Source organism: Ambystoma mexicanum, chromosome 3p, assembly GCF_040938575.1.
Source record: "Ambystoma mexicanum isolate Mex_15411 chromosome 3p, UKY_AmexF1_1, whole genome shotgun sequence".
NCBI classification, from domain to species: domain Eukaryota; kingdom Metazoa; phylum Chordata; class Amphibia; order Caudata; family Ambystomatidae; genus Ambystoma; species Ambystoma mexicanum.
The window spans coordinates 253993896-254021286 of NC_090925.1; the positions used below are offsets into that span (position 1 = coordinate 253993896).

The following is a 27391-nucleotide window of genomic DNA, read 5'->3' on the forward strand; positions in this document are numbered from 1 at the left end:
TATGGTCTAAACTTCTTCAGTCACCACACAATAGAAAAACATTCTCTTTCAATGGTTGCACCGCACCTGGTTCCTTCAGCTTCCTGCTGATAAAGCAGATGGGTTGCTCCCTGTGTTTCTCGTCCAGCTGACTTAGAACTACACCTATAGCTGTATTGGAAGCATCTGTTTGCACAATGAAGGTTTGGCTGTAGTCAGGAGCTCTTAAGAATGGAGCTTGACAAAGGGCTTTCTTAAGTCCTTCAAATGCCTTGTTGCACCCCTCATTCCACCTGACCTTTTTAGGAAATTTGGGTGAGGAGACTACGTTCAAAGGAGAAGCTATGGACCCATAGTTCTCTATAAAGTTCATATAATAACCAGTGAGACCTAAGAAGGCTCTCACTTAAGTTGGAGTAGTAGGGGTGGCCCATTCTTGTACAGCTTGTACTTTGCTAGGCAATGGCCTTATTTCACCTCCTCCTACCTCATGTCCAAGGTAGACCACTTTGCTCTGACCAATTTGACATTTACTGGCCTTTATGGTCAGATGGGCCTGTTCAAGAGCCTGCAAAATATATCCTAAGTGGTCAACATGTTCTTTCCAAGTAGGGCTGAACACTGCAATGTCATCCAAGTATGCCATGCAGAAGTCCTCTGTCCCATTCAGAACTTGATTAACCATTCTTTGGAATGTTGCCGGTGCATTCTTTAATCCAATATCCTTAAACTGGTAAAGGCCTGCTGGTGTTAAATGCAGTTTTCTCCTTGGCATGGTCTGTCAGGGCTATTTGCCAATAGCCTGATGTTAGGTCAAATGTACTGAGGTACTTGGCTGAACCAAGTTTGTCAACCAGCTCATCTGTCCTAGGTAAAAGATGGGAATCAGTTTTAGGGACTGAATTTGGAGCTCTAAAGTCCACACAGAATCTCAACTCCTTGGATCCTGCCTTTGGCACTAGTACAGACCATGGACTGGTAGAGGGTTCTATTACCCCGAGATCACACATCTTGTTGACCTCTTCCTTTATGTGAGTTCTTACATGATCTGACATCCTGTAACCTCTGCTTTTAACAGGTAACAGTCAGCAGTGAGAATATAATGCTGGCCCCAAAGGGGGTCAAGCCTAGTGATAGTGAACACAGGGAGGCAAACTGATTTAACAGAAACTTGCACTCCTCCTATTGTTCCAGTGTCAGATTAGAAGAGAGATTAACTCCTATTTTCTCATCTAAAGGTTGTCCCTGAGGAGATCAGGTAGAGGTTCACTCTCTTCCTCCTCTTGAGCTGAAGCTAGAAGCAAAGCTACCACTTCCGGTCTTGAGACACAGGCTTTTAGACGGTTGGTGTGAAAGATAATTGACCTCTCCAAGTTTTCCCACAACCTAGAATGGTCCAATCCATTTGTCATGCAAGGCCCTCTGCCTTGTAAGTACCAGAAATAAAACTTGCTGGTCTTGAGTAAACTCAACCATGTTGGCCTTCTGGTCATGCCAATGCTTCACCAGAGCCTGACCTGCTTTTAGGTTATCAGATGCTTCTGTCATTATTTGTGTCATTCTCCTCCGGAGACCTAACACATAGTCAGTGACGCACTGGCTTGGGAGAAGGAGCACTCTCCAACCCCTCCTTAATTAGGGCCAATGGACCTCTAACCGGATGACCATAGAGAATCTCAAAGGGACTAAATCCAACTCCCTCCTGAGGGACTTCTCTATAAGCAAATAAAAGGCATGGCAGTAGAAGGTCCCAATTTCTTCTAAGGGGTTCCTCTAAAGCACCCATCATGCTCTGCATAGTACGTTTAAACCTCTCTACCAACCCATTCGTCTGGGCACGATAGGGAGTTGAAAATCTTTAAGTCACACTCCACAGTTTTTCCACATGGCCTGCATGTAGTGGGACATACAATTGGATCCCCTGTGAGAGAACTTCTTTAGGAAAACTTACCCTGGTAAAAATACCAAGTAGGGTCTTAGCAACAGCCTGAGCTGTAACAGTCCTGATGGGTATGGCTTCAGGATTTCTAGTAGCATGGTCTACTACAACCAATATAAATCGATTGCCTGAAGAGGATGGAGGGTCTAAGGGGCCAACAATGTCGATTCCTACCCTCTCAAAAGGGTCTCCCACCACTGGGAGAGGCACTAAAGTTGCCACATTCTTGGCTCCACTCTTGCCAGATATCTGACAAGTGTGACTGCTCCTACAGAATACATCTACATCAGACCCCATCTTCGGCCAGTAGAAATACAGAGAAAGCCTTTCCTTGGTCTTCTTGAAACTCAAGTGACCAGCCAAAGGAATCTCGTGGGCCAACTGTAGGAACTGGTGTCTTGTCTCTAGAAGCACTAAAAGGCTTCTGTAGTCCCCTGAGATAGCCTCTTCTACACTGAACCAACTGAGTCTATCTTGCCAGTACAACCTATGCGTCCCGGGCTCTTGCCCTTCCAGCTGGGAAGCTACCTGTTGGCGAAGACCTTCAAGAGTAGGGCACTCTCTTTGACCTCTGCTGAAGTCTGCCCTACAGGGGCCACCTTCTGCCAGTAAAGACTGCAGCTCAGGATGGTCTTTAGGTGCCAGATCTCTAACAAGGGTAAGGTCTTCTTCCAGCTCTGAATCTTCAGCAGCTGATTCAACCTTTCCTGGTTGTTACTCAGCCTCAGCAGGCGGAGCAGTCACAGGTGCGCCTTTGGCCAGTCCTCTCTGGGATGTCCTTGTTGGTAGCACAGGAGTGTTTTCTGGCTTTTTCTTTGAGACCTTGGGTTTCCCCTTTGGTTCATTCTTCTTAGAAATAGCAGTTAGTAATTCCTGTGGACTGGATGTTATAGATTCCTCTAACATCCACTAGAGAGTCAGTTAACATACTCTCCCTGGCCTTCCTCGTCTGCTCCCGTTTCCTTTTCTGTGAGGCCTGGAGGTGCTTGAGAAAAGGTCATTCCCCAACAGGACTCTCCCAGGCACCTCACATTGTACACTAACAGGTATTTTGACAGTCATGTGGATGAGAGCCGGTAATCTAGGAAGCATTTGGACAGGGCCTTCAGCAAGCTTAGTGAGGCCTTTGAGTGCCTTAGCAACATCCTCAGGTTTGAAAAAAGATTCATCCACCACTGTAATGCTGGCCCCAGTGTCATCTAATCGCAGGGGTCTCCTGACCATTTACAAGTACACTGTCCTTATAATATTCTTTTGAGTTATCTGGAATTGAATTATAGACATCTAAATTCTGCTGTTCCCACAGACCCAGGGACACTAAAGAAACACTGGCAGAGACTCCAATGGGGTCTTCAGCCAGTAACTGAGTTTCCACTTGCCATTTGGACTTCTCCCTCTGGGGAGACAGTGTGGACCCCTGAAGGTTTACCCTTGCATCTGGGATCCCCTTTCACATGGTCAGTTGACCCACAAGCATAACATTTTCAAACGTTTTGACAAATGGGGGTTTCTGCTGACCTCCTCTGGTTTGATACCAGATTGTTCACTAGCCTAATTCAGTTTCCCTTATGGCTTACCGTTTCTATGTTTGGGGCCCTCTTTTGGATTGGAGGTATTAGACTTCTCTTTGTCATCTTTCTTTTGCTGCTTCCCATCATCCTTCTTCTGAGTTGCCCCAGAATCCTTGTTGGCAACCCACAAGTCAGCAGCCTTTGCTAATTTATTTGGAACAATTTCCTTAGAGTCAGCCAAGTGCTGTCTCAGAATTTAATGTTGATGCCGGTTCTCCTGAGCTAACAAAAATAGATTTCTCATTCCTTCAAAAGTGTTAACTCTGTAACCCTTTATCCAACCATCTAAGTTCTTCAAACATTCACACGCCCAGGTAGCCCAAAGGGTGCCATCATGCTTTTTGAGGGTCCTAAACCTCTTAAGGTACAGGGAAGGAGTTTTCCCAAATCTAGCCATCAAAGCTAGATAGACATTTTCCTACTCCAATCTTTCAAGTTCCCCAACCTCCATTACAGCATCAGTTGCAACCTGGGGGAGCCTGGACAAAAGCCAAGGAATCAACTGATTCCCTGTGAAACCCTGAATCCCATACTTATATTCAAAAGCAGCCAACCAATCCAAAATATCAAGTCTTACCTCATACATACTCACAGCTTCTTTAGGCATGCAAGGCCTCTTAGGACTGGAAGACCTAGAAGACTCTGGGATAGAACCATTTTCAAGAGACAATTTCTTCATTTCAAGAGCATGATGCATTCCCATTTCTCGGAGTTTGATTTCTTGATGGTTACTTTCAGTTTGCGTTTGGAGCCTTTTGAACTCTAACTCAAGTCTCATTTTTGCAAGAGAGACAAATTCTGGACTCAGTACTGGACCTGGTAGGGTCCCTGTGGCTTTAGCTTGAGGGCCTAAAGCAGGTAGAGGTGCGGTGGGGCTCACATCCTGAGACTCTTGACTCTTCTAGCTCATCAATAACATTAGAGTTAGGCTCTGAATCATTATCATCCTCATCAACACTATCCACATTTGCTGAGGGGATAGGGGTTATAGCTCTACCTCCCAGTCTTTGATGATTCAACATTTTCTCAAGCAATTAATTTTTCTTACCGTTAACAGAGAGATACCTGACTGTACACATAACTTTCGGTTGATCTACTGTTAGAATTATCAGGGGTTCCTGTTTGAAGTTATCCATATTTGGCATTTATAAAACAATAGTTTTTCTAGTCGTGCTTAGCCTTGTGAAGGTTATTTGAACAAAAGTAAGAGCAGCACACTCAATGTAACAACTATACTTTATCCTCACCGCTTGCCACCAGTGTTAAGCAGAATTGCATGCAGTACCCTCTGGGACCACCACATACAATTAGGACTACAGGTGTAAGCAAAACCAACCTTTGGTATAAGTCTGTACTACACAGTTTGTGGTAGCTCGTTCAGCAAGGCCCGCCTAGGCATATTGAACTGAATTGAGTCCTCTAGTGAAATGAAACTATTTGCACTGCCTAAGAAAGTATTTGTGATCTAGTCTATTAACTTGTGCCTTTTTACTCCCATTGAAAGTAACTGAAATACCATTTTGCTCCTATTTCAGGGGAGCCTAATTTGTTCAGAAACTCATTGGTTTGTTATTGATGTTTGTGTTTAATATTTAGTTGCCTCCTAGTGAATGCTTTCTAAATGATTGCATAATAAATAAATAAATGTTTCACCAAGAAACCTTGAGTGTAAGTGTCTACTTCAACTACTGTGATTGTAAGACCTCTGTCTCTGGAGGTTCACCTGGAGCTCAGCAAAGACTAACAGATTCAGCTTTCCCACAATGATGCACTTCAATTGAGTCGAAGGTCTCCTGGTATTGGGGTTCCGCAGCTCTGGAAAGACACAGGACCTCGGGAGATGGCTCAGATTAAAGTTAGTCTTGGGACTGGTTGTTCCCATCAGTCAAAGGGAAGGATTCTGCCTCTTAGAGTTCCTCTGTCACACAGAAAACTGTCAGGACAGCAGTGGTCGCTTCACAGTGTTGCAAAGGGTCTGCATGCGTCTCTGGTCGTCTTCTTCTTCGGTTGCTTTTGCTTCCAGTGGTCGACTTGCCTTTCACCTCAGGAACCTCACCTTTTATTCAGTTTCAGCAGACTCCTCTAATCTCAGCAGTTTACAGAAACGGGTGGCCAATCAGGACAGTCAGACCCCCAGTGGGAGCTGGTTCCATTCAGGCCTCAGGCAGACAGAGTAGGGGAGTGAAAAACTCCTCACTAATTTCCTGCCTGCCCAGACACACTGGAGCCTAGGCAGGGACACCGGAGGGTTCCCGCCAGAGGCAAAATAAAATACCCCCCCTCCCAGAATGGTAGAAAAGGGCTAACAAAGAACAACCATGCTATAAATGGCACAAAAAATAGAAAGAAGCCCACATGTTAGTACTTAGGTGCCCCTATTGTGCACAACCGGGACTGTGAATACAGTCTGCGGTAAAAAAAAAAAGCACAATAGTCGGTAGAACACGTCCACTGCCACCAGCCTTAACTAGAAGGCTGTCTTGTGACTAAAACGTCACAGAAGCAGAGGAAGGGGGGTACTAGGCATCCCCTTGCACTCCACATAAGGTGGGGTGTGTCAATCTCTCAGAATATAAAGTTTAAGAAACTTTAGTCTTTAAGAACTGTAGTTACTCCCGGATAAACAAAATAATCTCAAAAGGATAAGCCAAAGGGTTCCCAGCAACACTGCCCATAACGAGAGCCGTGTGCTGCAATAGTAAAATACAGATGCCTTAAAGAGATAGAGGGAAGTAGACTCCATAGGACAGGTAAAACAGAAGAGAGTTCCAAAAGACAGACCATAAGAATGAATGAGTGGAAAAAGGCTCCACTCATTCACGATTAAAGAAAAAGTTCCAGAAGTCCAGCAGAAAGTGCTGGAGGTCTCACTAGGAGAGGGGATGAATCATAAACATGATAAATCTCCCCAACAGTTAACATCTTTTTTTATTTGTATGGCAGGAGCAGGGCTTATCCTTGGGTAATATTGGTTAATCTTTTGAACCTGCTTCATGTTGGCTCCTGTTCTTCTAGAAGGAAGATGCAGACAAAACTGCTGCTTCATGATTCTAGATTAGTTTAGAAATGGATGGATGTGGGGGTTGGGCTGTGTAGAATATATAATTTTACAGCACTCATTTTTGGCAGTAAAATTAGATGGAGGAAACCAAGGGGTCAGCAGGATTCTAAATGGAAGACTGAGAGGATATACAATATTTGTCCAAGCCTGGCCGAACAACTACACTGTTTTAATCAGAAACGCTTAACTTTGTAACAAAGTTGGCTTGGGAGAAAGTGGAAATGACCAACATATTCTTCGAAACTCTGATGAGTTGATGTGGCAAAAACAGGAGGCCAGCACTGTAGGATGCGACTCACCCGCTGCTGCATGGCATCAATGTCTTGGGTCAAGATCCCAGTCTGGTTTTTGAGCTCGTTGGTCTCCTCCCTGGCGGCATTGATCAGGTCTTTGTACTGAAGCAGGAGGCCCTGGCAAAGAGAATGACAATGTTGAGCTAGAGGCGTGATGTACATTTTCAAGAATAGCATCTCCCTAAAGCACATACCGTAGAATTTTCAATGGAACTGTTCAGGCCTCCCAGTCGGGCCCAGGCAATCGAGCTGGCACTGAGGTTGCCCAGCTGGTCCCGTATCAAGGGGTACAGGTCACCCATCCTGTGCAGATCTTGCAGGAGAACCAAAACACAGCTGTCACAAGCTGTTGATAGGAAGGAAAGGTTACATAGTTAGCATATGTAGGTGAAGGAAGCCAACACAAAGTTCCCCATAACATAGAATCGTCACCACAAGCCCATTGCATCAGTTTCGAGAACCCATACCTGTGAGTAACTGTGTTGGAACCTGTGATTTCTCGACACTACATCTTAGGGTTGGACTTCTAATGTATATGGACTAAACTTGGCAAAACCTAGAGTGTTTAATAGGTTTATCGCTTTCTGTGTGCTTTCTGTGTGCTTTCTAGGAACGACTGCAGAGTCTCGCCTGTTATGAGTGTTGGGACAGTTTTTCTGAAGTCCAACTAAGGGCTTAGTAAAACCATTCAACTAAGACAGTACACGACACCACTCTTGGTATAGGCTGTACCACCCATTTTCATGGTAGCATAGACCGAGCAGTCAGGCTTATCTTAGGAGGGAGTGAGGGCTGTAGAATCAGTACAAAGAAATAGTGTTTCTTTGGACCATATGTATAATACAGACACACTATGCATTGTAAAAATAAAGGGTTTATTTTACATACAAGCAGACCAACAGATTCTTGGGTAAGTAAGTTCTATCAAAGCATATAAACACATTATAAAAACACAACACGTGTATGGGGTTGCTGGTGGTACTCTCGTTCAGATTGGAGTTGCCATTGTATTTCGGTGCTGGACTGCCCCTGGGCAGGACAAAGACTGATATGCAAATGGATATTTCCCATCTGTGAAAGGCACAGTGAGTAAAAGCAGTGGCTGCGAACTCTCAAGTGGTTAATAACCACTGAACAGGTTATCATGTCTGTTCTTGCGAGAGAGGGGCGCCCGCTACCTTTGTAAAACTATTTTTTAAGGAACCTGGGATTGGTAACCCTAGGTCTCCCGGGGGCAACCAGACGTGGTCTCCCTCTCACTGTGCTTAGAGAGGCATCAGCTTCACCTCACTGATGATCCCCAACAAGGGTGAAACACGTGTATGGGGTTGCTGGTGGTACTCTCGTTCAGATTGGAGTTGCCATTGTATTTCGGTGCTGGACTGCCCCTGGGCAGGACAAAGACTGATATGCAAATGGATATTTCCCATCTGTGAAAGGCACAGTGAGTAAAAGCAGTGGCTGCGAACTCTCAAGTGGTTAATAACCACTGAACAGGTTATCATGTCTGTTCTTGCGAGAGAGGGGCGCCCGCTACCTTTGTAAAACTATAAAAACACAACACTATGCTTTAAATACACAGATCAAAGCACAGACCTTAATCAGAGCACCTAATAGTACTTCTAGGGGGGTAAGAATATAGATTACTTTGATTACTTTCAGAAATACAATGGTAGTAGACCCGGTCAGTTATGCAGATACTCAAAGAAATCACAGTCAACCAACTTGCAAATATACTTTTCTGAATAGTGGAACACAGATTCAAAGAACAGTATATACCTCTACTACTTTTGTGATGACACAGTTATAATAGGTGAGCAAGTCCTTCTTGTGTAATATACAATTACAGCTGCTTTTCAGCTCAGTGAAACCCAGGCTAAGATAAGCAAGAACTCTTTACACTAATTTTGGATGCTCCAGGCAGACCAAGGTCAGCTACACCTCAAGGAACACTTTTCAGGAACACAGATTGAGATAAGCAATAACTCTAACATGTTTTAGGATGGCACATGTTAGGTAAGAATTGGTGTAGTAACCGTTAGGCAAGATTGTATGCAGTACCCTGTGGAAGACTGCACCAGCCGTGTCCTCTTGGTTGGTAGACTACACAAGTTGGTAGAGTGACTGACCCCTCTTGAGATAAGCCTGGGTGCTCAATGTGAGCTGTAGGGTTGCAACATAGAGTTTCACAGTGACAAGTATCCAAATAACACTTACACTCAAGGTTTCTTGATTAAACAATTATATATTAATTTAACAGTCAGTCTGAATAAGGCTTCTTTAGAATGGAGCAAATATGTAACACTTAAATATACTTCACAAATACACTCGGTTTCAATAAATGAGCAGATAGCCATTTGGGATGCCACACAGACACTTCTGAGGTGACATAAATAACTAGGACACTGGATATTGATATATCACTTGTACATTTAGAGCAATACTGGGTTTGGTGTCAAAAGGAAAAGGTTAGGGAAGAAAACAATGTTTAACAAATATTCTTAAGCAGCTAAGTACTTTTGAACCCCCCAATGCAATGTAGATTAACCCTTTCCCAGCTATACAAGTAAAGAATGTATGACTTTTTGGAGGGATAGTTAAAGCACAAAGTCAGAGGTCAGAAGAGTCTTTCAGGGAGCCAGGACAGCCAATGTCACTTATGCAAAGACTAGGGGAGCTGAAGCACTTTTTGAAGTTAAGTAAAAAGTCTTGCAATGTTTTTGCAGAAAATGAAATCGCTGTTGGGCCACAAGCTGGGAGGCTTGTGTAGGGCAAAGCTGCACTCAACTCTGCAAAAGGCAGCCAAGACAAGTCTCAACTGAGAGCTAGCAAGGCTACACGACAAGAGGTAAGTCCCCCTTAGTTCACAGTACCTTAGGTCTAAAGAAATTGGTTCCAGCTGGCTTCTGTTCCTTTTGTAGGTCCTCCAGATCCTGTTCCTGGGCCACAGTCAGAGACAAGGGGAAGGACGTCTGGGACTCCTGCACCACGATTCGAAGGTCGGCGGCAGCAATGGAGAAACTTCAGATCAGCAGCACTTTGCGGTTTCAGCTTCTCACGAATAGCACCACTGCAGTTCTCGAATACCCTGTGGGCTTTCCTCGCATCTGGGGTCCAGCACTCTGTTGAGGTGGCGTAGGCTTGGTCAGTCCTGCTTTATGTGAGTCCGGAGGATCTTCCTGGAGCTCGGGTCCGACCTAAAGACGATGCACTCGATTCTGGTGTTCCTCTGCCTCGCAATCAGTTCCTGCAGCAGCAATGGAAGTACAGCCAGCTCAGAGAGGATTTCCAGATGAGTAAGTCTTCGGGTCGATTGGTCCCACCAACCCATGGGGAGAAGTCGTCCTTTGCAGGGCTTCCCTAGTCGAGGCGAATTCGGAGTTTCAGGACTGCAGCAAGGCTTCAAAGGGCAAACCAATGGTGCAGGAGCTGCAGCAAGCGTCTCTTCTAGGTTCTTCTTCGGATTCCTTCATCCAGTGGTTGACTCTGCCTTCTGTCTAAAAGACCTCACCTTTTATGTTATGTTATTTGGCATTTATATAGCGCTCTATATATCATTGCTAGGACCTCAAAGTGCTGGTAGGTTGAACGCCCTTGGGGATCGCAGTACAGGTCAGTTGAGAGAGGAAGGTGTAGTAGGGTGCATGGGTTGCAGGTTTCTTCCATTCATTTGCAGCCTAGCTGTCACTCACATAGCAGGCTGGCTGTCCTCTGAGGACAGCCAGCCAGCCAGCCAATCACCTTTGGGTACATTCCTGTAACTAAGGGTATTAAGCGCAGTGAGTTTCCGGCACCTCCCTCACCTTCTGCCCTGCCAGACACGCTGGAGCCAGAGGCAGGCGTCACTAGTGAGCCCCGCCAAAGACAAAATGAACAAAGGGACAAAACCTGGTTTGGCGCGCATAGTAAATCTCAAGGGCCTTTCCAACAAGAAAAGGCAAAAAAAAGAGAAGACCAGGGCCATTTTGACAAAATGGGCACCCATGGGTGCTTTACTGCAGCTGCAATTGCAGCCAGCGGTAGAAACACTCAATGGTAGTAAAAAGTAAACCACTGCCACCAGCCATTAATTGTAGAAAGGGTAACAAAAATGTTATATGAGAAACTAAGGGGATACTAAGTAACCCCTCCAGCGCCGTATTGCAAGACAGTGTGTGCTTGGTCTAGAAAATTACAAATGTAAGTAAAGTCAATTTCACTTCACTGTTCTTGGAAACAGTAGATTAACCAAGAAAAGATATTTAAACCTTTAGGAAATCTAAGACTCCCTGTGAAACTGCACTGAAGGCGCTGTGTGTCACAATGTAAAAAGATGATACCTAGGCAGTTTGTCAGACTCCAAAACCAAAAGAAACAGTGCTCAAATTAAAGAAAAATACGAGAGAGTGGCAAAAAAGTCCCACTCTCTCCAGGATGAAAATTAAAAGTCCTAAAGTCCAGCAAAAGAGCAGGGGTCTCTAAGGTAGAAGGGAATTCGCACATTTCTGAGAATTCTCCAGTACAGTAACACTCTGTGAGACTACACAACACGTATCTGCTTGGTATTAGGTAACCCACCTTTTGGTATAGGCCTGTACTACACAAGTTGGTAGTGTGACTGAGCAGGCAGGACAGTATTAGGTAATGTGGTAGTGTGTGGTAGTGTGACTGAGCAGGCAGGACAGGACAGTATTAGGTAACCCACCTTTTGGTATAGGCCTGTACTACACAAGTTGGTAGTGTGACTGAGCAGGCAGGGCAGACAAAGTCAATTGGAGGACAGTCTATGGAGCAGAGTCACTTCTTAGATACTAAAATTCTTGCACAAAGTTAGATAGTTTTGTAGAAATCACTTGTAGGGTCACAAGCTGTTACACTTGTGAAAGGCAGAGTTGGAATCAACTCCAAGGTAAGCCAATCCAAGTCTCAAATGAGAAAAGCACAGCTCAAAATGACACTGAGCCAAGTACCCAAAGTCTAAAGAGTACCTCTGGTTTGAAGAAGAGTGGTCCAGCTGGATTCTTTCCTGTTGCAGTGATGCAGATCCTGGGTTCCTGAGCCTCAGTCGTGGGGACAATAGGGAGGCAGTCTGGAGGACTCCTGCGGCAGCAATTTGGAGGTAGTCAGCAGCTTCAGGGTCGTTAAGGATCAGTGGGACTTCGCGGTGTCAGCGTGCGGTAAACAGCACCACCGCGGATCTTGGATACCAGTTGGGCTTCCTTCACTCCTCGAGTCCTGCACTCTGGTGAGGGGACTCAAGCTCTGGTTGTCCTGCTTCTGGAGGGTCCTGGGGAATCTCCGGGAGCTTATGGCTGGATTGCAGACGTTGCACTGGACTATGGATTTCTCTACCCCTGCCACTCGTTTCTTGCAGCAGCGACGTACAGCCAATCAGTGAAGGTGGTCCAATGAGTTAGTCTCGAGGTTAGTTGGCCCAACTAAACCAAGGGAAGAAGTCGTCCCTTATCCCTTGGGGTACTGGGCATGGATCCTCCCCTGTGCTTTACCCAAGGTGGTTGGACTGGGAGAGGGTCTGCTAAGAACTTTTCTTCAATTACTTATTAACTTTGAGAGCCTTACAAACTGTCTCTTGCCTTTGCCAAACACTTGTTCTGAAGAGAACTTAATTGGTACCTGTGACTCTAGGGCACTAGGCCCCCCCGCTCTTTTCTAGCTAGGGAAGGACTTAAGGTGTAGTATGTTGCACCTTAAAGTTTAATTTGGTATTTATCCGCTACATATTAGTTATCCAACACTGATTGCTTACCTGGTAAAAGAGTATAGGGTCCCATAAAATGAGACTGCAGAATCCCCAAAAAAGAATTCTGCCTTACCATCAACCTTCACGCTGGATGTCAAACACTCAATGAGGAAGACGTGGGAACCCGCGAAAAAGGCTCCTGGTGGCTAGGTTGAAATCGAATGAAGGCAGCACAGCAGCAAACTATTCCAGGGCGGTGATCATGGCTGGAGGCATCCCCATCCCATTCTGAAGATCTGGCAGGCGTTGAGGCCTCAACCCCCTTCAGAACAGCAACAACGATCTACAGCTAAGCAGAGATACTTTTGGCATGGGGCGGGTGGTGGCTGTTAACTGCCAGACAATGATTCCAATGTGGAGGGCTCGACTCAGCACATGTGTGGAGTCAGCAGGAGACTTGAGGAAGCCGAGGCTGGCCCCCGCCAGAGGCAAAAAACCCAAACCGGGATATACCTAGCTGATATGGCCAAGTAAATGATATAAAAAGCAACATCCACTGGAAAATCTCATTAAGAAGGTCAGCAGACCTGCTTCCTCCAAGGAAGGGAACAGGACATTTAGAGAGGAATTACTACTATCAAACAGAGCTCACAAAAGACCAGCTCACCAATCACTAGAGCGGGCAAGTGGCAAATAGTCAGAGGACCAACCACTCTGGTTGGGGTTTAGGACTGCCACTCTGCCTAACCACCTTGACAGGAAGAGAAAGGGAGCGCTAAAGGACTGGCCAAAACTGGTTAAAAGTCACATGGAGACGGCTATTGTCGACCCAAAGATCCTACATGGTCAAAACCGCCATTTAAGCCCACCTTGTGGTTGCCATGAACAAAGGGAGGCAAACTAGCAGAGAGCAATATTTTAGAAAACGCATTGGTGCCCCAATGGCTACCAAATGGGTACATTAGCCACCAATGTGGTGAATTAGCTTCCACCCCAGGTGAAGTCAAGGCTAAAGTACAGCTACAACCAACGGCCTCCCTAAAACTAATGTAGGGTGATATAATCACACTGTGGTGTACATGGGGTTTTTAAAAGGCACCCCTGGTACCGAGTTTCTCTGGGTTGACCCAATACCATATACCATAGGTTCGGTAAAAAGGGTTGCGATGGTAGGGGGACTTCAGGAACAGTCCCTCTCCTGCCATCAAAAATGTCAGTCATTCAATACAATAGAGAAAAAGAAGCTGAGGGGCAAAAACATTGGCCCTAGAATTCCGAAAACTAAGAGTCGTCTTATTACGCATGACTAGGATGTGTCTTCAAAAAACAACTCTGTTCTTTACCTAGAAAGCATCATTCAGTACTATGCTGCTGAAGTGTTGAGTTACAAATGAATATTTTTAGAGTAGCTATCACCAAGCTTTGGAATTTGAGATGCGAACTGGGAGGCAGTTCTACATTCTAAACCCTGTAGAGCTCAGAGAAGAGAGAAGGCCAGGACTCAGGATTACTTACGTTCACACTTCACGAGATCAGGTCCATGGGAAACTGGGATGGCATGTTGCTGGATGCAGGTATCACACTGCTTCCCCTTTAGCCCTTCTGTGCACCTGCACTCCCCAGTGCGGGGGTCGCATGAGCCTCCCTTGCACAGACACTCTGCAGATAGGAAAGAAAGCAGATTTCCATCAAATTCAGATAAACAGTGTTAATTATGCTTTGGGAGAAAATACATGCCATGCATGGTACTTTCATCGCTGGGAAATCTGTGAGGGGTTCTGGGAGGAGAATTGTGGGCCTTGTGGGAAGTTCTTGTTTGAAGGGATTTTCAGAACCAGTAGTTGTGTGTTTCTGAAATGCCAACCTCATTGCTAAACCAGGGCTTTTCACACTTCGTGTAACCAAACGGTCTCTGTGTAGTGTAGGCTGAGCAGTAAGGCTTAGACTTAGGAGAACAGGGGTTTGGTATGAAGGTCCAATTAGCACAGACTGTAAAGTATGAACAGGCACTGAAGCTAGGGATAGTGTTTCAGACACGCCTTGTCGACGTCCCCTTTTTCGACTACGAAAAACAAAATGCAATACTCCGCAGTGACCACTGGATGTCGGACCTATGCACAGCATGTGATTCTAAGCAGATTAACAAACATCAGAAACAAATATACTATTTATTAGGCCAAAGCGTATATAGGTATAAATCAAGGCTACTTGCACACTCAATTACCTAAACATATATGTACACAATGTGTAGCCCCAAATAGGTGGGGCTAGACAACACTTCAGAATTACAATTATAAAGCAACAATGCAAAACAATATGCATAATAATTATAAGGCATTTACATCAAAAGAAGCTTAGGTAGTCATTCCGATGCCAGTTAAGAAAAGTCCTAATGTTCTAGAAGAATAGCTTGGCGAGTACAACAATATCCCCTGCTTGGAGATGAGGTCAACCAGTGCAGTGGGACTAGGGGCTATGGACCCCACCCTCCCTAGACTCTGGGACAGTGGCATCGTAGGCTATATATGGGGGATGCACAATGCACAAAACTGCCCACAAAAACTATTACTTACCTTGCTACAGAAGACATCCACAGGAACTCTTCTACAGCTTATGCGTGCCTTTCTGACCTCCAATCTGACCCTGAAAGACTCAGCTAGATAGGGAAGTACACCTAAAGCCTAGACTGTATGAAAAGATTGTTAAGTAACTTACCTTGTGTTAGTGTATTACAAAGTGATTACTCACCTTTGAATTGCATACTGCCCTTTTGAAAAGTAATTGCCAAGTTATTGCTTGAACTGTGTGTACTCTTCTAAAAAGTTACTACAAAGTGGCTTTACCGTTAAATTGCATACTACCATTCTCCAAGTCTCTTACACCGTTGTTTACTTACCAGAAGTATTGCATTGGTTTTATACTGTGTTTATTGTTTATAATAGTACTTACCTTTCTAAATAATTATTTGCCTCTGTATATATAACATAACCCATTATCCCCCCCCGCGCCCCCCCCGCCTGGCTGTTCTGACCTGTGTCAACCTTAGAACTTTTGCTTAACTAGTGGATTATTTTTCCTTACACCTTAGTGAGTGGGAACCTTTTGCCACACACACAGAGTTTTTTGCCCTTTTTATGTGTCATTTTTTTAAGACACTCCATAATGTCTTTTTAATGTTAGCCTCTGACAACTTTTGACACATATTGCCTGTTGTTGCTGGGTTGCCCTTGGGGCTCCCCTTTTCACTTTCTCTGGCTAGCCTAGTGAGGACTACAGTTCCCAATGGTAGAAAGGACCTTTGGTATCCCCCTTCCAATTCTAAATGCAACATTTATGTTACAAGGACAAACCGACATTTAATAGCTGTGGCAGTGAACCTTTTTAATAATTTGGTGGATCTTTACCGCAGCCTGTTTTCACAGCCCCAGTCTTCTTTTTTCGCCATTTCAGTGTTCCTTGTTCCTTCCCCTGACATCTGGATTGCACGCCCTGGCTCCAGAGTGTCTGTGAAGGCAGGAAGCGAGGGGGGAGTCCAACATTCTCCAGCAATTTGTCTTCCAGCCTGACTGCAAGAATCCAGTTAAAACTGGGCGGCTGCCTGTCCTGAAAGGACTGCCAAACCCCCCCCCCCCCCAACCCCGAAGTTTGAATGTTGTGTGGCAGTTGTATTGGCTGGGTTCCTGTATAGAAGTCCGATCCTGGAAACTGAAGAGGTAGTCGAACACTGGAACCAAAACCGAAGAGGATGCCGAAGGAAATGTAGCTGAGATGATTTCCAAACGATTCCTGTAACCGGAGCCTGCTCTTAACCTTCCTTCCAATCAACCTGGGGACTCCGATAATGACAATCCCGACCCAGAGCCTGGTGAGACCAACTAGGTGGTACAAGACCTGCATTTTGAGCCAATCCACGTCATGCTGCAACCTTGCGGACCGCAATACCCATATACCCTGGGACATCCAGCCATTGTGCGGTGCATGGTCTTCCAAGCACCGAATCTTGCTGAAATGTTGGCTGCAGCCTGCTGGACACCCAGAGACGTGAATAGAGTCCAAAAAGTCCCCTGACCACAGTGCTGGACCTTGCAAACAACGAGAATCCGACCAGCCAAATTCAGTCTTCTTCTGACTCCTTAAAAGGGCGCAAAAACCACAGAGCTGTATCCAGCCGTGAAGAAACTCTGTATCCCCAACTGGGTCTTGCTTCCCCTGACCGGCTGTTAGCCTGCCCAGAATAGGTCTATAAGTCTGCCTTAGGTTATATACTTACCTCTAGGTTGCTAATAGCTCCTTTTGAAAAGTGTATAGGTTTTTCTTACCGTGTGTTAGCTGTGTGCCATCCTAAAACAAATTAAAGAGTTATTGCTTGTCTTAATCTGTGTTGAACTGATCTAAAAAGCAAACTGAAATAGTATATTACAACATTAGGTTTTACCTGCCTAGAATAGCTGTGTGCCTTTCTTGAAAAGTGTTCTTTAGTTATAGTTCACCTTGTTATGCATAGTGCAATCCTCAACTAGTGTAAAATAAAAAGTTTACTGATCTTGGACTGTGTTCCACTGAGCTAACAACTAAGTGTAAGTGTATATTACAACCCAAGGTCCAACTCCCCTAGAATAATTGTGTAATCCTGAATCAGAGTTATAGGTTGTTAAGACAATTTTTCTGAAGTCCAACTAAGGGCTTAGTAAAACCATTCAACTGAGGCAGTACAAGACTCCACTCTTAGTATAAGGCTGTACCACCGGAGTACATGGTAGAGCAGACAGCAGCCATGCGTATCTTAGGAGGGAGAGAGGGCTGTGGAATCAGTACAAATGAAATTGTAACACAAATGGTCCAAAGAAACACTGAAACACTATGCATTGTAAAAAATAAATGGTTTATTTAAATACATGTAGGCCCAGATACATCACATTATATCTAATTACAATTATAAAAACACAAAACTATTCTTGAAGGTACACAGACCAAAGCATAAACCTTATGTGGAACACCTAAAAATAGTTGTAGGGAAGTCAAACCTTCTCATACAAATTCAGTATATGTCACACCTATTATTGGGCAGTAAAAACCAATGGTTATTTTCAGATTACATTAAGTAATTCAAGGGTAGTAGACCCTACCAGTTGTACCAAGCGCTCAACAACAAATTACAGTCAACTGGACAGTATATGTTTTGTGAATAGAGGAACACTTATTCTAGGAACATTAAAACCTACTTTTGTGATAAGACACAGTTATACTAGGTGAGTAAAACCGAAGGATGTAATATTCAATTACAGGTGCTTTTGAGATGAGTGAAACACAGATGGAGATAAGCAGGCACTCACTTATTTTTTGGATGGCACACAGCTAATGCAAGGTAAGTAAAACCCATATACTTTTTCAAGGAGCTATCAGCAACTTGGGGCTCGTATAAACCTAAGAATCTTTTTGTGTCTGTCTAAAACAGCACAGGGAAAGCAAAACACAATGTTACACTTTACTGAATGACTCAAAGTAGTTCTAGGTAGGTAAGACCTAATGCAGACTTATTCTGGATAGGCTAACAGCAAGTCAGGGGGAAGTAAGACCCAGTTGGGGGACACTCATACAATTATCCTAACAGGAATCATCTGGTGAAACCAACACATTACTTTTGGGAAGAGGCACAACCTGATCACAGGAGAGTAATATACCCTTGCATCTACTTTCTGTTAGAATGGCAAAACAGTTTCTAAGGAAAGAACTATGTTAAACGTAGTTTTGAGAATAGTGAATCACACATTCAAGGTAAGTAAAAACTTTTGTAACTGTTCACTGTAAGAGTTAGTTACCAACCAACTCTTTTACAAGTAACTTTTAAACACTTATTCTCTTTTCTAGGCAAAAGGCCCAATCCCTTAAAAGTCTTTCCCTTATTCTTGGAGCAGGAGTGTTCTCGGTGGCAGAAGGGGGGGGGGGGTCACTAGGGACTAGTGACCAACAGACTGTCAGAATAGGTTCTTAAGTAGCAAAAGTCAGAGTTCCTAAGGAAGACTGTTCAAACAGGTGAGTATTTTACTTTAGAGTTAGTGGAGGGTCCAGGGGCTTTACAGAAGACACCCTAGGAGGATTCTAGCAGCGGGACTGGGTGCACTGGACGAGAGGCCTCCCCATCACAGAAAACACCACACAACTACACAGGAATCTCACGAGACTTAAGGTAAGTACATACCCAAGTCACAGTACCTCAGCATTGACGATTTTTGCAGGACTACTTCTGGATCTGCAGCCAAAAACCTGGTCAGTGGATTCCTTGTTGTGGTGACTGAAAACAGGACCTTGCTAGGGACTTTGCAGCAGGGATCAATGGCGAATGCCCTAGGCAGGTGTTTCCTCATGGCTCGATGCAGTTCTGTGGATTTGGTGCCTTTTACAGGAGCACAGAAGACAGAATGTTGTGGTCAGATTCTCGTTGTTACAAGGATCCAGCACTCTGGTGAGGAGACTTTTTCAGACTCGATTTGTGTCTCTGGAGATCCAGAAGGATGCTCACGAAGTTTCAGCGAGATTCGAAATTCAGAAGACTGTACCGCACAATTGCTCGTGGTCCCACGGTATTGGGGGTAATGCAGCCCTGCAAGGTTGCAGCAAAGCGTGTGATGGCTCGAAATGCAGGTCTTTTTGAGTCTAGTGGGTCTCACCAGGCTCTTGGTCAGGGTCGTCGTTTTCTGAGTCCCCCTGGTCGATTGGAAGGAAGGGCTACAGCAGGCTCAGGTTACACAGGAGACTCTCCAGTCGCTGGAAATCGTCTCAGCTGTTTTTCCTTCATCATCCTCTTTGGTTTCGGTTCCAGTGGTCGACTTGTCTTCAGCTTCCAGGTTTGCAGTATTTAATAGGAACTATAGAACAACTTCTGCATTCTCTCCCTGCATATTTCAACAAGGGGCGGTTCTGGTTGTCCAATCAGGACATCCAGCCCCCCCCACTGGGATTTGTCCCCATTCAGGCAAGGAGCCAGACAAGGGGCTGCAGAGATTTGACTCCTCCCTCGTCTCCTGCTTTCACAGACAGACTGGAGCCTGGGCGGGGAGTACCGGGGACTCCTGCAGAAGATTTAAAAAAAATCAACAAAAAAAAAATCACGCTAAGTAATTTCCCACCTGGACGTCAGGGGAAGGAACAAGAAAGCACAAGAAATACTAAAAAGGTGAAAGAAGACAGGGGCCATTTTTGTAAAATGAGCACCCTCTTAGGTGCCTTTACTGCAGCCTTGAACAGACCCGCAGTAAAGGTGCACCAAATTAGTAAAAAGATATCACTGCCACCAGCCATTGAAGGTAAGGTTTGTCTCTGTAACAGAACTGTTACAGTTTTAGTGTGAAAGGAAATACATTGTAGCTCCAGCACTCCACATAAGGTGGGGTGTGCTGGTTTACCAAATAAAATGTAAAAGGGATCCAAAGATCCTTTCTACCCTTGGGAACTCTAGTTCTCTCAAGGTTAGCCAGAGAAAGTGAAAATGGGAACCCCCAGGGCAACCCAGCAAGAACAGGCACGCGACTGAGACATGCACTATTATCCTTTATCTTGAATCTGTGCTTTTGTCTTGATTGTGCAGTCATCTGTACCCTTCCACTCTCCATTGTGCACCACGAGGCTGCACTCTCCAAGATGGCCGCCCTGCATATTGCCCCTTCACCCTCAGCCTAACCTGGCCCAGGCTGTGCAGCAAGACTCTGGATTGGTCACCGTGGGCCATTTCAGCACCAATCACACGCCGGCAGGCGTAAACCGGCCCATGTCTCTAAGGCCCAGGAACGAAGGCTGCTTCCTGTTCCTAGCCTGTCCACAGCCACACACGCCGTCAGCCGGAGACTCTGCTCTTCCAGCCTGCCGATCTGGATGCATCATCTAGAATTGGCCTTTCCAACAACCACCCTCCAACTATACCAAGGTACAATTACGTCCTCAAACATTAAACACTCTGTCCGGAGCACTCTACGTGTGCCTTTGCAATCACAGTCTAGCCTTGGTGATTGTCCTCATCTGCCCTTCTAACGAGGATCCCCCTGCTGCTCTCCTTGTGTGCCACACCATTCTGCATATAGTAGCCGACGTGACTTTCGTTCATCACCATAACGGACTTGCAACGCTGCCTTATATGTGTACTAATGTCTGTTATTACCTAGCCATACAGATGATAAAACACTGTACCTTTTGATCTGAGCTTCCTACCGTACTTTCACCAGTTATTACAGTCACTCCGCCACTTGACTCATACTCACTGCACGTGTCATGACGGACATACCCATCTCACGCTAGCTGTCTCCTCTTATCAGCGTATTAGACTGTGCGTCATTGTATTGCTGCCACTTGATCCGATTAGTGTCGCTTACTGCTAGTATCGTTTGGAATTTAATTGAGCACTGCCTCTCGCTGCCTTTCGACTCGTCAGCTGTGTTGATCCTTGCTATCTCCGTCTTATCAGCCTGCTAGATTAACAGTGCTTAAATGCCTATTTGACCTCTACTGCTTCCTTGCTTAGCCGTAGCCTCTCAGCACCGATTGCCTCCTTTTGAGCCAGCCAGCTGTACTAACTATGCACTGCTGCCCTCCCGACATAGGTCGCATTCCCCGTCTATATGTTACCAATTAACGTGCATTACATAACTGCCACACTAATTGTGCTCCGACACCACAGAAGACACGTGCTTCAGCTATTTTAGCTGTATGCCACTCTGTATTCGTTATAATGCTCTACCTGAATATGTCGCATGCCAGCGTGATCCACCTTTTCTAGCTGCAAGCCATTCTGCTTGTACTTGATAGACTGCTATACCTGAACTACATGCCACGATCTGATTGTATTTAATAGCATGCTCTACCAGTTCTAGCTATAAGGGATTCTGACAGTACTTGATAGCATGTCCCACCGGATTCAGTGGTGCCTACCAAACTGCCTTTATGCACACTAGTTGTACGCCTCACTCTATTCACTACTAGGTTGTGGCTTTTATGACTGATATATAGTCATCCATTTACTTACCACTGGTAGTAGTGGCACTTCCTCCACATAGCCAATCTACCCACATGCCCAGATCCCATCTCACTATGTACATGCCTTACAAAATATATTGCACACTCCCGATACACTACACTGGTTTGCCTGGCCTCCCCCATCTATAAACAGTGTCCCATCTACCCTACCCACCATCCTTGAGAAATCTCGGCCTACCATGCTGTGCTTTGCACAGACCACTAGCTCACCACAGTCAGAGTCCATGCCCATTACCACTGCGTTACCCCCACCCCCAAAACCCTACTTAAACTCTCCTGCCTTATGGCTGAATCACTTTGCTACCAAACCCACCCCTAATCAACCTTGCATCTCAGGAACTTCAGACTAGGTTCCAGATTCTCTCACGCAACCGGTCAACCTCACCCTCTCACTACTTCGGCAAAAACATTCAATACTCATGACAATCACACACACAGTCCTAAGTCACCAGGCATCAACAACATAATTCCTAAAGTTCCTTTGTACTTGAACATTATTAATCCTACCTCTGCCAAAGGTTCCTTGATTAAGGGTGCCCTTGTCAATGCTAGGTCCCGCTCTGCCCAGGCGCAGGATATCACAGACTACATAGCAGCCCATGATTTAGATTTCCTAGCCATTACAGAGACCTGGTTACACAGCTTCCGGCCCACTTCTCTCCCTCGCTATCCCCAATGGCTACTCCATCACTAGATGTGACAGAAATACCAACCAATCCAAAGGTGGAGGCGTTGCCATCATATTCAGAAGCCTTCTTGACCTCAGACTCATCCCTAACCAGCATATTCCTTCAGCCGAGTTACTGTGTCAGAATGCCCATTTCTCCCAACCACACTATCACCATGCACCTTGTCTATAGGCCACCAGGTCCCATTTCCACCTTTGCAGATTACATTACCTCCCTCCTAGCCACCAACACCAAGCCCAACTCTCAAATTATTTTACTTGGGGACTTCAATCTTGGCTTCCAAGATCCAAATGACCACAAAGCTTTGGACTTAGCCAGTGCACTAACTGGTCTGGGATTCTCCCTTCGTATTCAGGACCCCACCTACAACAAGGGGAGAACCCTTGATTGGCTGGTCAACGTGAATTGCAGCATCAACAGAAGGGCAAACACACCCTGTGCCTGCTCAGATCATCAAACGATTGCCTTTAACATCGCAGGCAACAACCAATGCTCTAAACGGAACATTCCCCCATCCATCAGCACGAGAAATAAAAAGGATATAACAAAAGAGAAACTGCTCACGCTTATCCTACCCCTACTAAACAACACCTCGTTGTCATGCACAGACCCTACAGTCCTTGTCGATCCCTACAATCAAACTATTCTTAAAGCCATAAATACCATTGCCCCCATTAAACTATGGAAACCCAAACCTCGTGCACACCTCAACACGTGGTTCACGCCACACCCAAGAGTACTATGCAAGGAGAAGAGAACTGCATAGGCCCGCTGGAAAAGCCTTCCTTCTGACGTGAATAAGTACAGCCTTATTCTAGCATCCCTCAATTACAAGGAGGCTATTCTCCATGCCTAAAAAGACACCTACAACGAGCGAATTCTGCAAGCAGAATCTAACACTAAACAGCTCTTTAAGATACTTAAAGAACTAGAAACACCCTCAGCCACTCTGGACACCTGTAGCAAAGACAGTACATGGTGCACCGATATAAAAAAAGCGCTCCTCACCAAAATCTCCACACTACAAACCAAAATCAATAAAAGCAATTTAAAAAAAAACAGTCTACTGACTGACCTTCAGCACATTATTCCCACTGGAATAACAGCCACTTCGACGCACATCCATCAACCCTTTAGCTTTTTGCCTCTATTGATTAAAGAGGTAGAAAACAATTAGTAAACTGAAACCCTTCAACTGCCAGGGTGACACATGCGCAGCCCCCATTAGTCCACCCATGAATTAGCACCTTTCATTACTGCCCTCATACACTCCTCATTCAACACAGGCCCCGTCCCTGATAACCTAAAGGACGCTTGGGTTATCCCACTACTCAAAAAACCCTCCTTAGACCCAAGCACCCCTACTAATTACTGGCCCATCACCACTGTCCCCTTACTTCTAAAAATCCTGGATCGTGCTGCCCATCTTCAGATCCGGGAGTATTTAGAATCAAATAAACTCTGCCTCAATCAGGCTTTTGACCAAGGCATGGAACAGAAACTGCACTTCTTGATCTAAAAACTCAAATTGAGGTCCTAAAAGATAACGGCAAGCTAGCCCTGTTACTATTGCTTGATCCATCGGCAGCATTTTTTTGGTTAACCATCAAATTCTTTGCCAACATCTCAAATTTGCAGCCCATTTTTCAGACAAAGCTGCTACATGGAATAGATCCTTCCTGGCGAACAGATCTATGAGGGTCTTCTCCCCTTCGGCCTCTGCCGAACTCTCGCCAGTACTATGTGGGGTCTCTTAGGGATTGTGCGTTTCACCTACACTATATAATGTGTTTACAAAGCCGCCGTTCGATATTCTTGACTATTTGGGTGTCACCTAGACGAACTACGCTGATGACACCCAAATTCTCATCCCCATCACTGGAGACCATTCAGATGACACCAAAGCCTTAAATGAGGTCTACCCGGTCATGCAGGCATGGATGGCTCAGCACTGGCTCTTTAACTATAAGAGAGCTACTCATCCTTGGCTCCCACCTCAGACTAAATAGATTAGATTCATCATTCAAATTTTTCATCATTGACGGTAATACCATTAAGGAATCCAATGATACTAAAACACTAGGCATTTATCTTGATTCTACCCTATCTTTCACAAGACAAACCAACGCAGTAATCTCATCTTCAGCTTACACATGTAAATTTATCACAGCTTGTCGTCCATTCCTCTCCATGGCCAACTGCACCATCCTGGCCAGAACCCTCATGTCGAAACTCGACTACTGCAATGCGCTTTATCTAGGGCCCAGTCAACGGAACCTTAGAAAATTACAGGTTGCACAAAACAACGCCATTAGGGCTGCCCTAAATATCCCTAGGAACAAGCCTATATCCGACACCAGACGCAGCTTATGTTGGCTCTCGGTCTCCCAAAGAATCTCTTAAAACTCTCGCTCTTACAAATGCTTGGCCAACCAAACTCCAAATTATCTGGCAAACCATTTCACACCACACACTGCCGCACCCCCTCAGAGCAGCCCAGGCTCACTGTCTCTCAATACCGAGGTTTAAACCTCAGAAAGCAGGGCATGGGGGGCAGTTTCCCAGTTCTCGCCACCAAACTCTGGTACTCGCCTACCTAATCATCTTAGATGACAATGCATTACTTACCGTAAAAGCATTTCTGATGGTTGTATCTGTTTAGATTCACATGCTGTGCATAGGTCCGACATCCAGTGGTCACTGCGGAGTATTGCATTTTGTATTTCGTAGTCGAAAAGGGGACGTCGACAAGGCATGTCTGTAACACTATCCCTATAGTGACGTGCGTTGTACCCACAATCCCTCACGCGTCGAGGTCCCACCATTTGTATTTTTTCTGCCCTGAGGGAGCCTTCTATACATGAGTGAGTACAGAAAAGAGAGATGTAGAAAGAGGTCTATGTTCCTTCCATCCGAGCGGGGAGGAAGGGTGGGCGCATGTGAATCTAAGCAGATACAACCATCAGAAATGCTTTTACGGTAAGTAATGCATTGTCTTCTGATGTTTGTTAATCTGCTTAGAAACACATGCTGTGCATAAACTAGCGAGCAGTACCCGAAGTTGGCGGTGGGTTATGAGAAGGAACAGTAGAGAAAAGATGTCTTAATACTGCCTGTCCCACCTGGGAGTCGGATCTAGAGTGTGCATCTAGACAGTAGTGTTTTGTAAAGGTGTGCACAGAACTCCAGGTAGCCTCTTTGCAGATGGACCCAAGGGGAACATTTGCAATGAAAGCTATGGAAGCCCCAGTGCCTCGAGTAGAATGTGCTCTTGGCTTGAAGGGTAGTTCTCTTTTAGCAAGAGTGTAACAGAGAGTGATGCATTGAACAATCCATCTAGATATAATGGACTTTGAGACAGCATCTCCTTCTCTTCCTGCTGCCACCGAGACAAAGAACTGATTAGTCTTTCTCAGTGGCCTGGTTCTTTCCATGTATAACATGACAGCTCTGCATACATCCAGTGTATGCAGACTTTTTTCTCCCAAGTTGGAAGGGTTTTGAAAGAACGTTGGTAGTTCTATTGACTGGTTTACATGGAATTGCGAGATGAATTTCGGTGCAAACCTTGGGTGTGTGCATAGAACCACCTATCTTTGTGAACTGTTACGAAGGGGTCTAGAACAGAAAGAGCCTGTAGTTCACTTACTCTAGTAATGGAGGTGATAGCTATTAGGAAAGCAGTCTTAAGAGTGAGGTCTTTAAGAGTTGCCTTGTGCATGGGTTCGAATGGCGAGCCCATGAGTCTGGAAAGTACCACATTTAAGTCCCATCCGGGAGCTGGGTTAGCTATCGGAGGGTGTATTCTCTTTACCCCCTCCATGAAGGCCTTGATAACTGGTATCTTCCACCACGACACTAAGTTGGGAAGTGGTGTATGCAGAAAGTGCCGCCAGGTGGACTTTAATGGAATTGAACACTAGACCTGAATCCAGTAAATGGGTCAAGTACAGAACAATATGTGTGGGAGAGCAGTCAACCGGGTTGATGCTCTTACCTCTACACCAGATGACAAATCTTCTCCACTTGCTAGACTAGCAGTGGCGAGTTTTAGGTTTTCTGGCTTCCCTGAGGATGTCCATACATCTCTGCGGAAGTTGTAGATGTCCAAATTCTATGATCTCAGGAGCCAGGCTGCTAAGTTCATGGTCTGAGGGCATGGATGCAGTGTCCTGCCCTTGTCCTGTGACAGCATGTTGTACAGGTAGGGAAGTTTCACTGGGGGAGATAGGGACATCTCCATCAAGTGAGCGAACCATGGCTGCCGGGCCCACATTGGGGCCACTAGTATCATGGTAACTTGTTCCTGGTGCATCTTGTGCACAACTTTGCTGAGAAGGGGAGTCGGGGGGAAAGGCGTAAACAAATTTCCCTGACCATTGAATCGACAGACCGTTCCCTTTGGACTGGTTCTGGGGGTACCTGGAGGCATAGCTTTGGCATTGTGAGTTCTCCAGAGTTGCGAACAGGTCTATTTCCGGGAATCCCCATTGCGTGAAGACGTCTAAGACGATGTCTTCGTGCAATCGCCATTCGTACTATTCGGGCAGGGGGGGAAGTCTCTGCTGAGTTCGTCTGCTAGCAGATTGAGTTCCCCTGGTACGTGTTGTGACAGTAGGAACATGTTGTGTCTGAGAGCCCACTTCTATATATTCTGGGACAGCTTGGACAGTCCTGGAGAGTGGGTGCCCCCCTGCTTGTTGATGTAGTACATGGCTGTGGTGCTGTCTGTAAGGACCATCACTGTCTTCCCTTGTAGGTGTTCTTGGAAGGCTTTTAGTGCTTTGAACACCGCCAGTAGCTCCAGTAGGTTTATGTGCTTGGATGCTACGCTCGGAGTCCACACTCCGTGAGCAGTCCGATGGGATAGGTGAGCCCCCCATCCTGTGAGGGATGCATCCGTGGTTAGAGTGGCCTCCACCGCGGGTGTGGCAAAGGGTTTCCCTATTACCAGGTTTTCCTTTGTCCACCACCGTAGCGAGAGAACTAAGGCCTGCAAGACCACCACTAGATCGTCCCATTGTCCGCTGGCCTGACACCACTGGCTGTTGAGCCACTCTTGCATTGGGCGCAGGCGCGCGTGAGGTACCAAATAAATACACGACGCCATCATTCCTAGCAAGCGCATCGCTTTGCGCACCGTCACCTCTCGATC

The 27391-nt window shown here is 45.5% G+C and overlaps 1 protein-coding gene across 2 annotated transcripts in view; it reads right to left on the minus strand.

Moving 5' to 3' along the window:
- LAMA5 (laminin subunit alpha 5) overlaps positions 1-27391 on the minus strand; it is a 670647-nt gene that overhangs the window by 227715 nt on the left and 415541 nt on the right. For both annotated transcript variants that reach the window (XM_069650738.1, XM_069650737.1), the window contains exons 48-50: positions 14039-14182; positions 7038-7189; positions 6850-6960 (exon numbers count right to left, since the gene is read on the minus strand). In XM_069650738.1, the coding sequence (XP_069506839.1) occupies positions 6850-6960; positions 7038-7189; positions 14039-14182 (407 nt within the window). The remainder of the gene's footprint in view (positions 1-6849; positions 6961-7037; positions 7190-14038; positions 14183-27391) is intronic.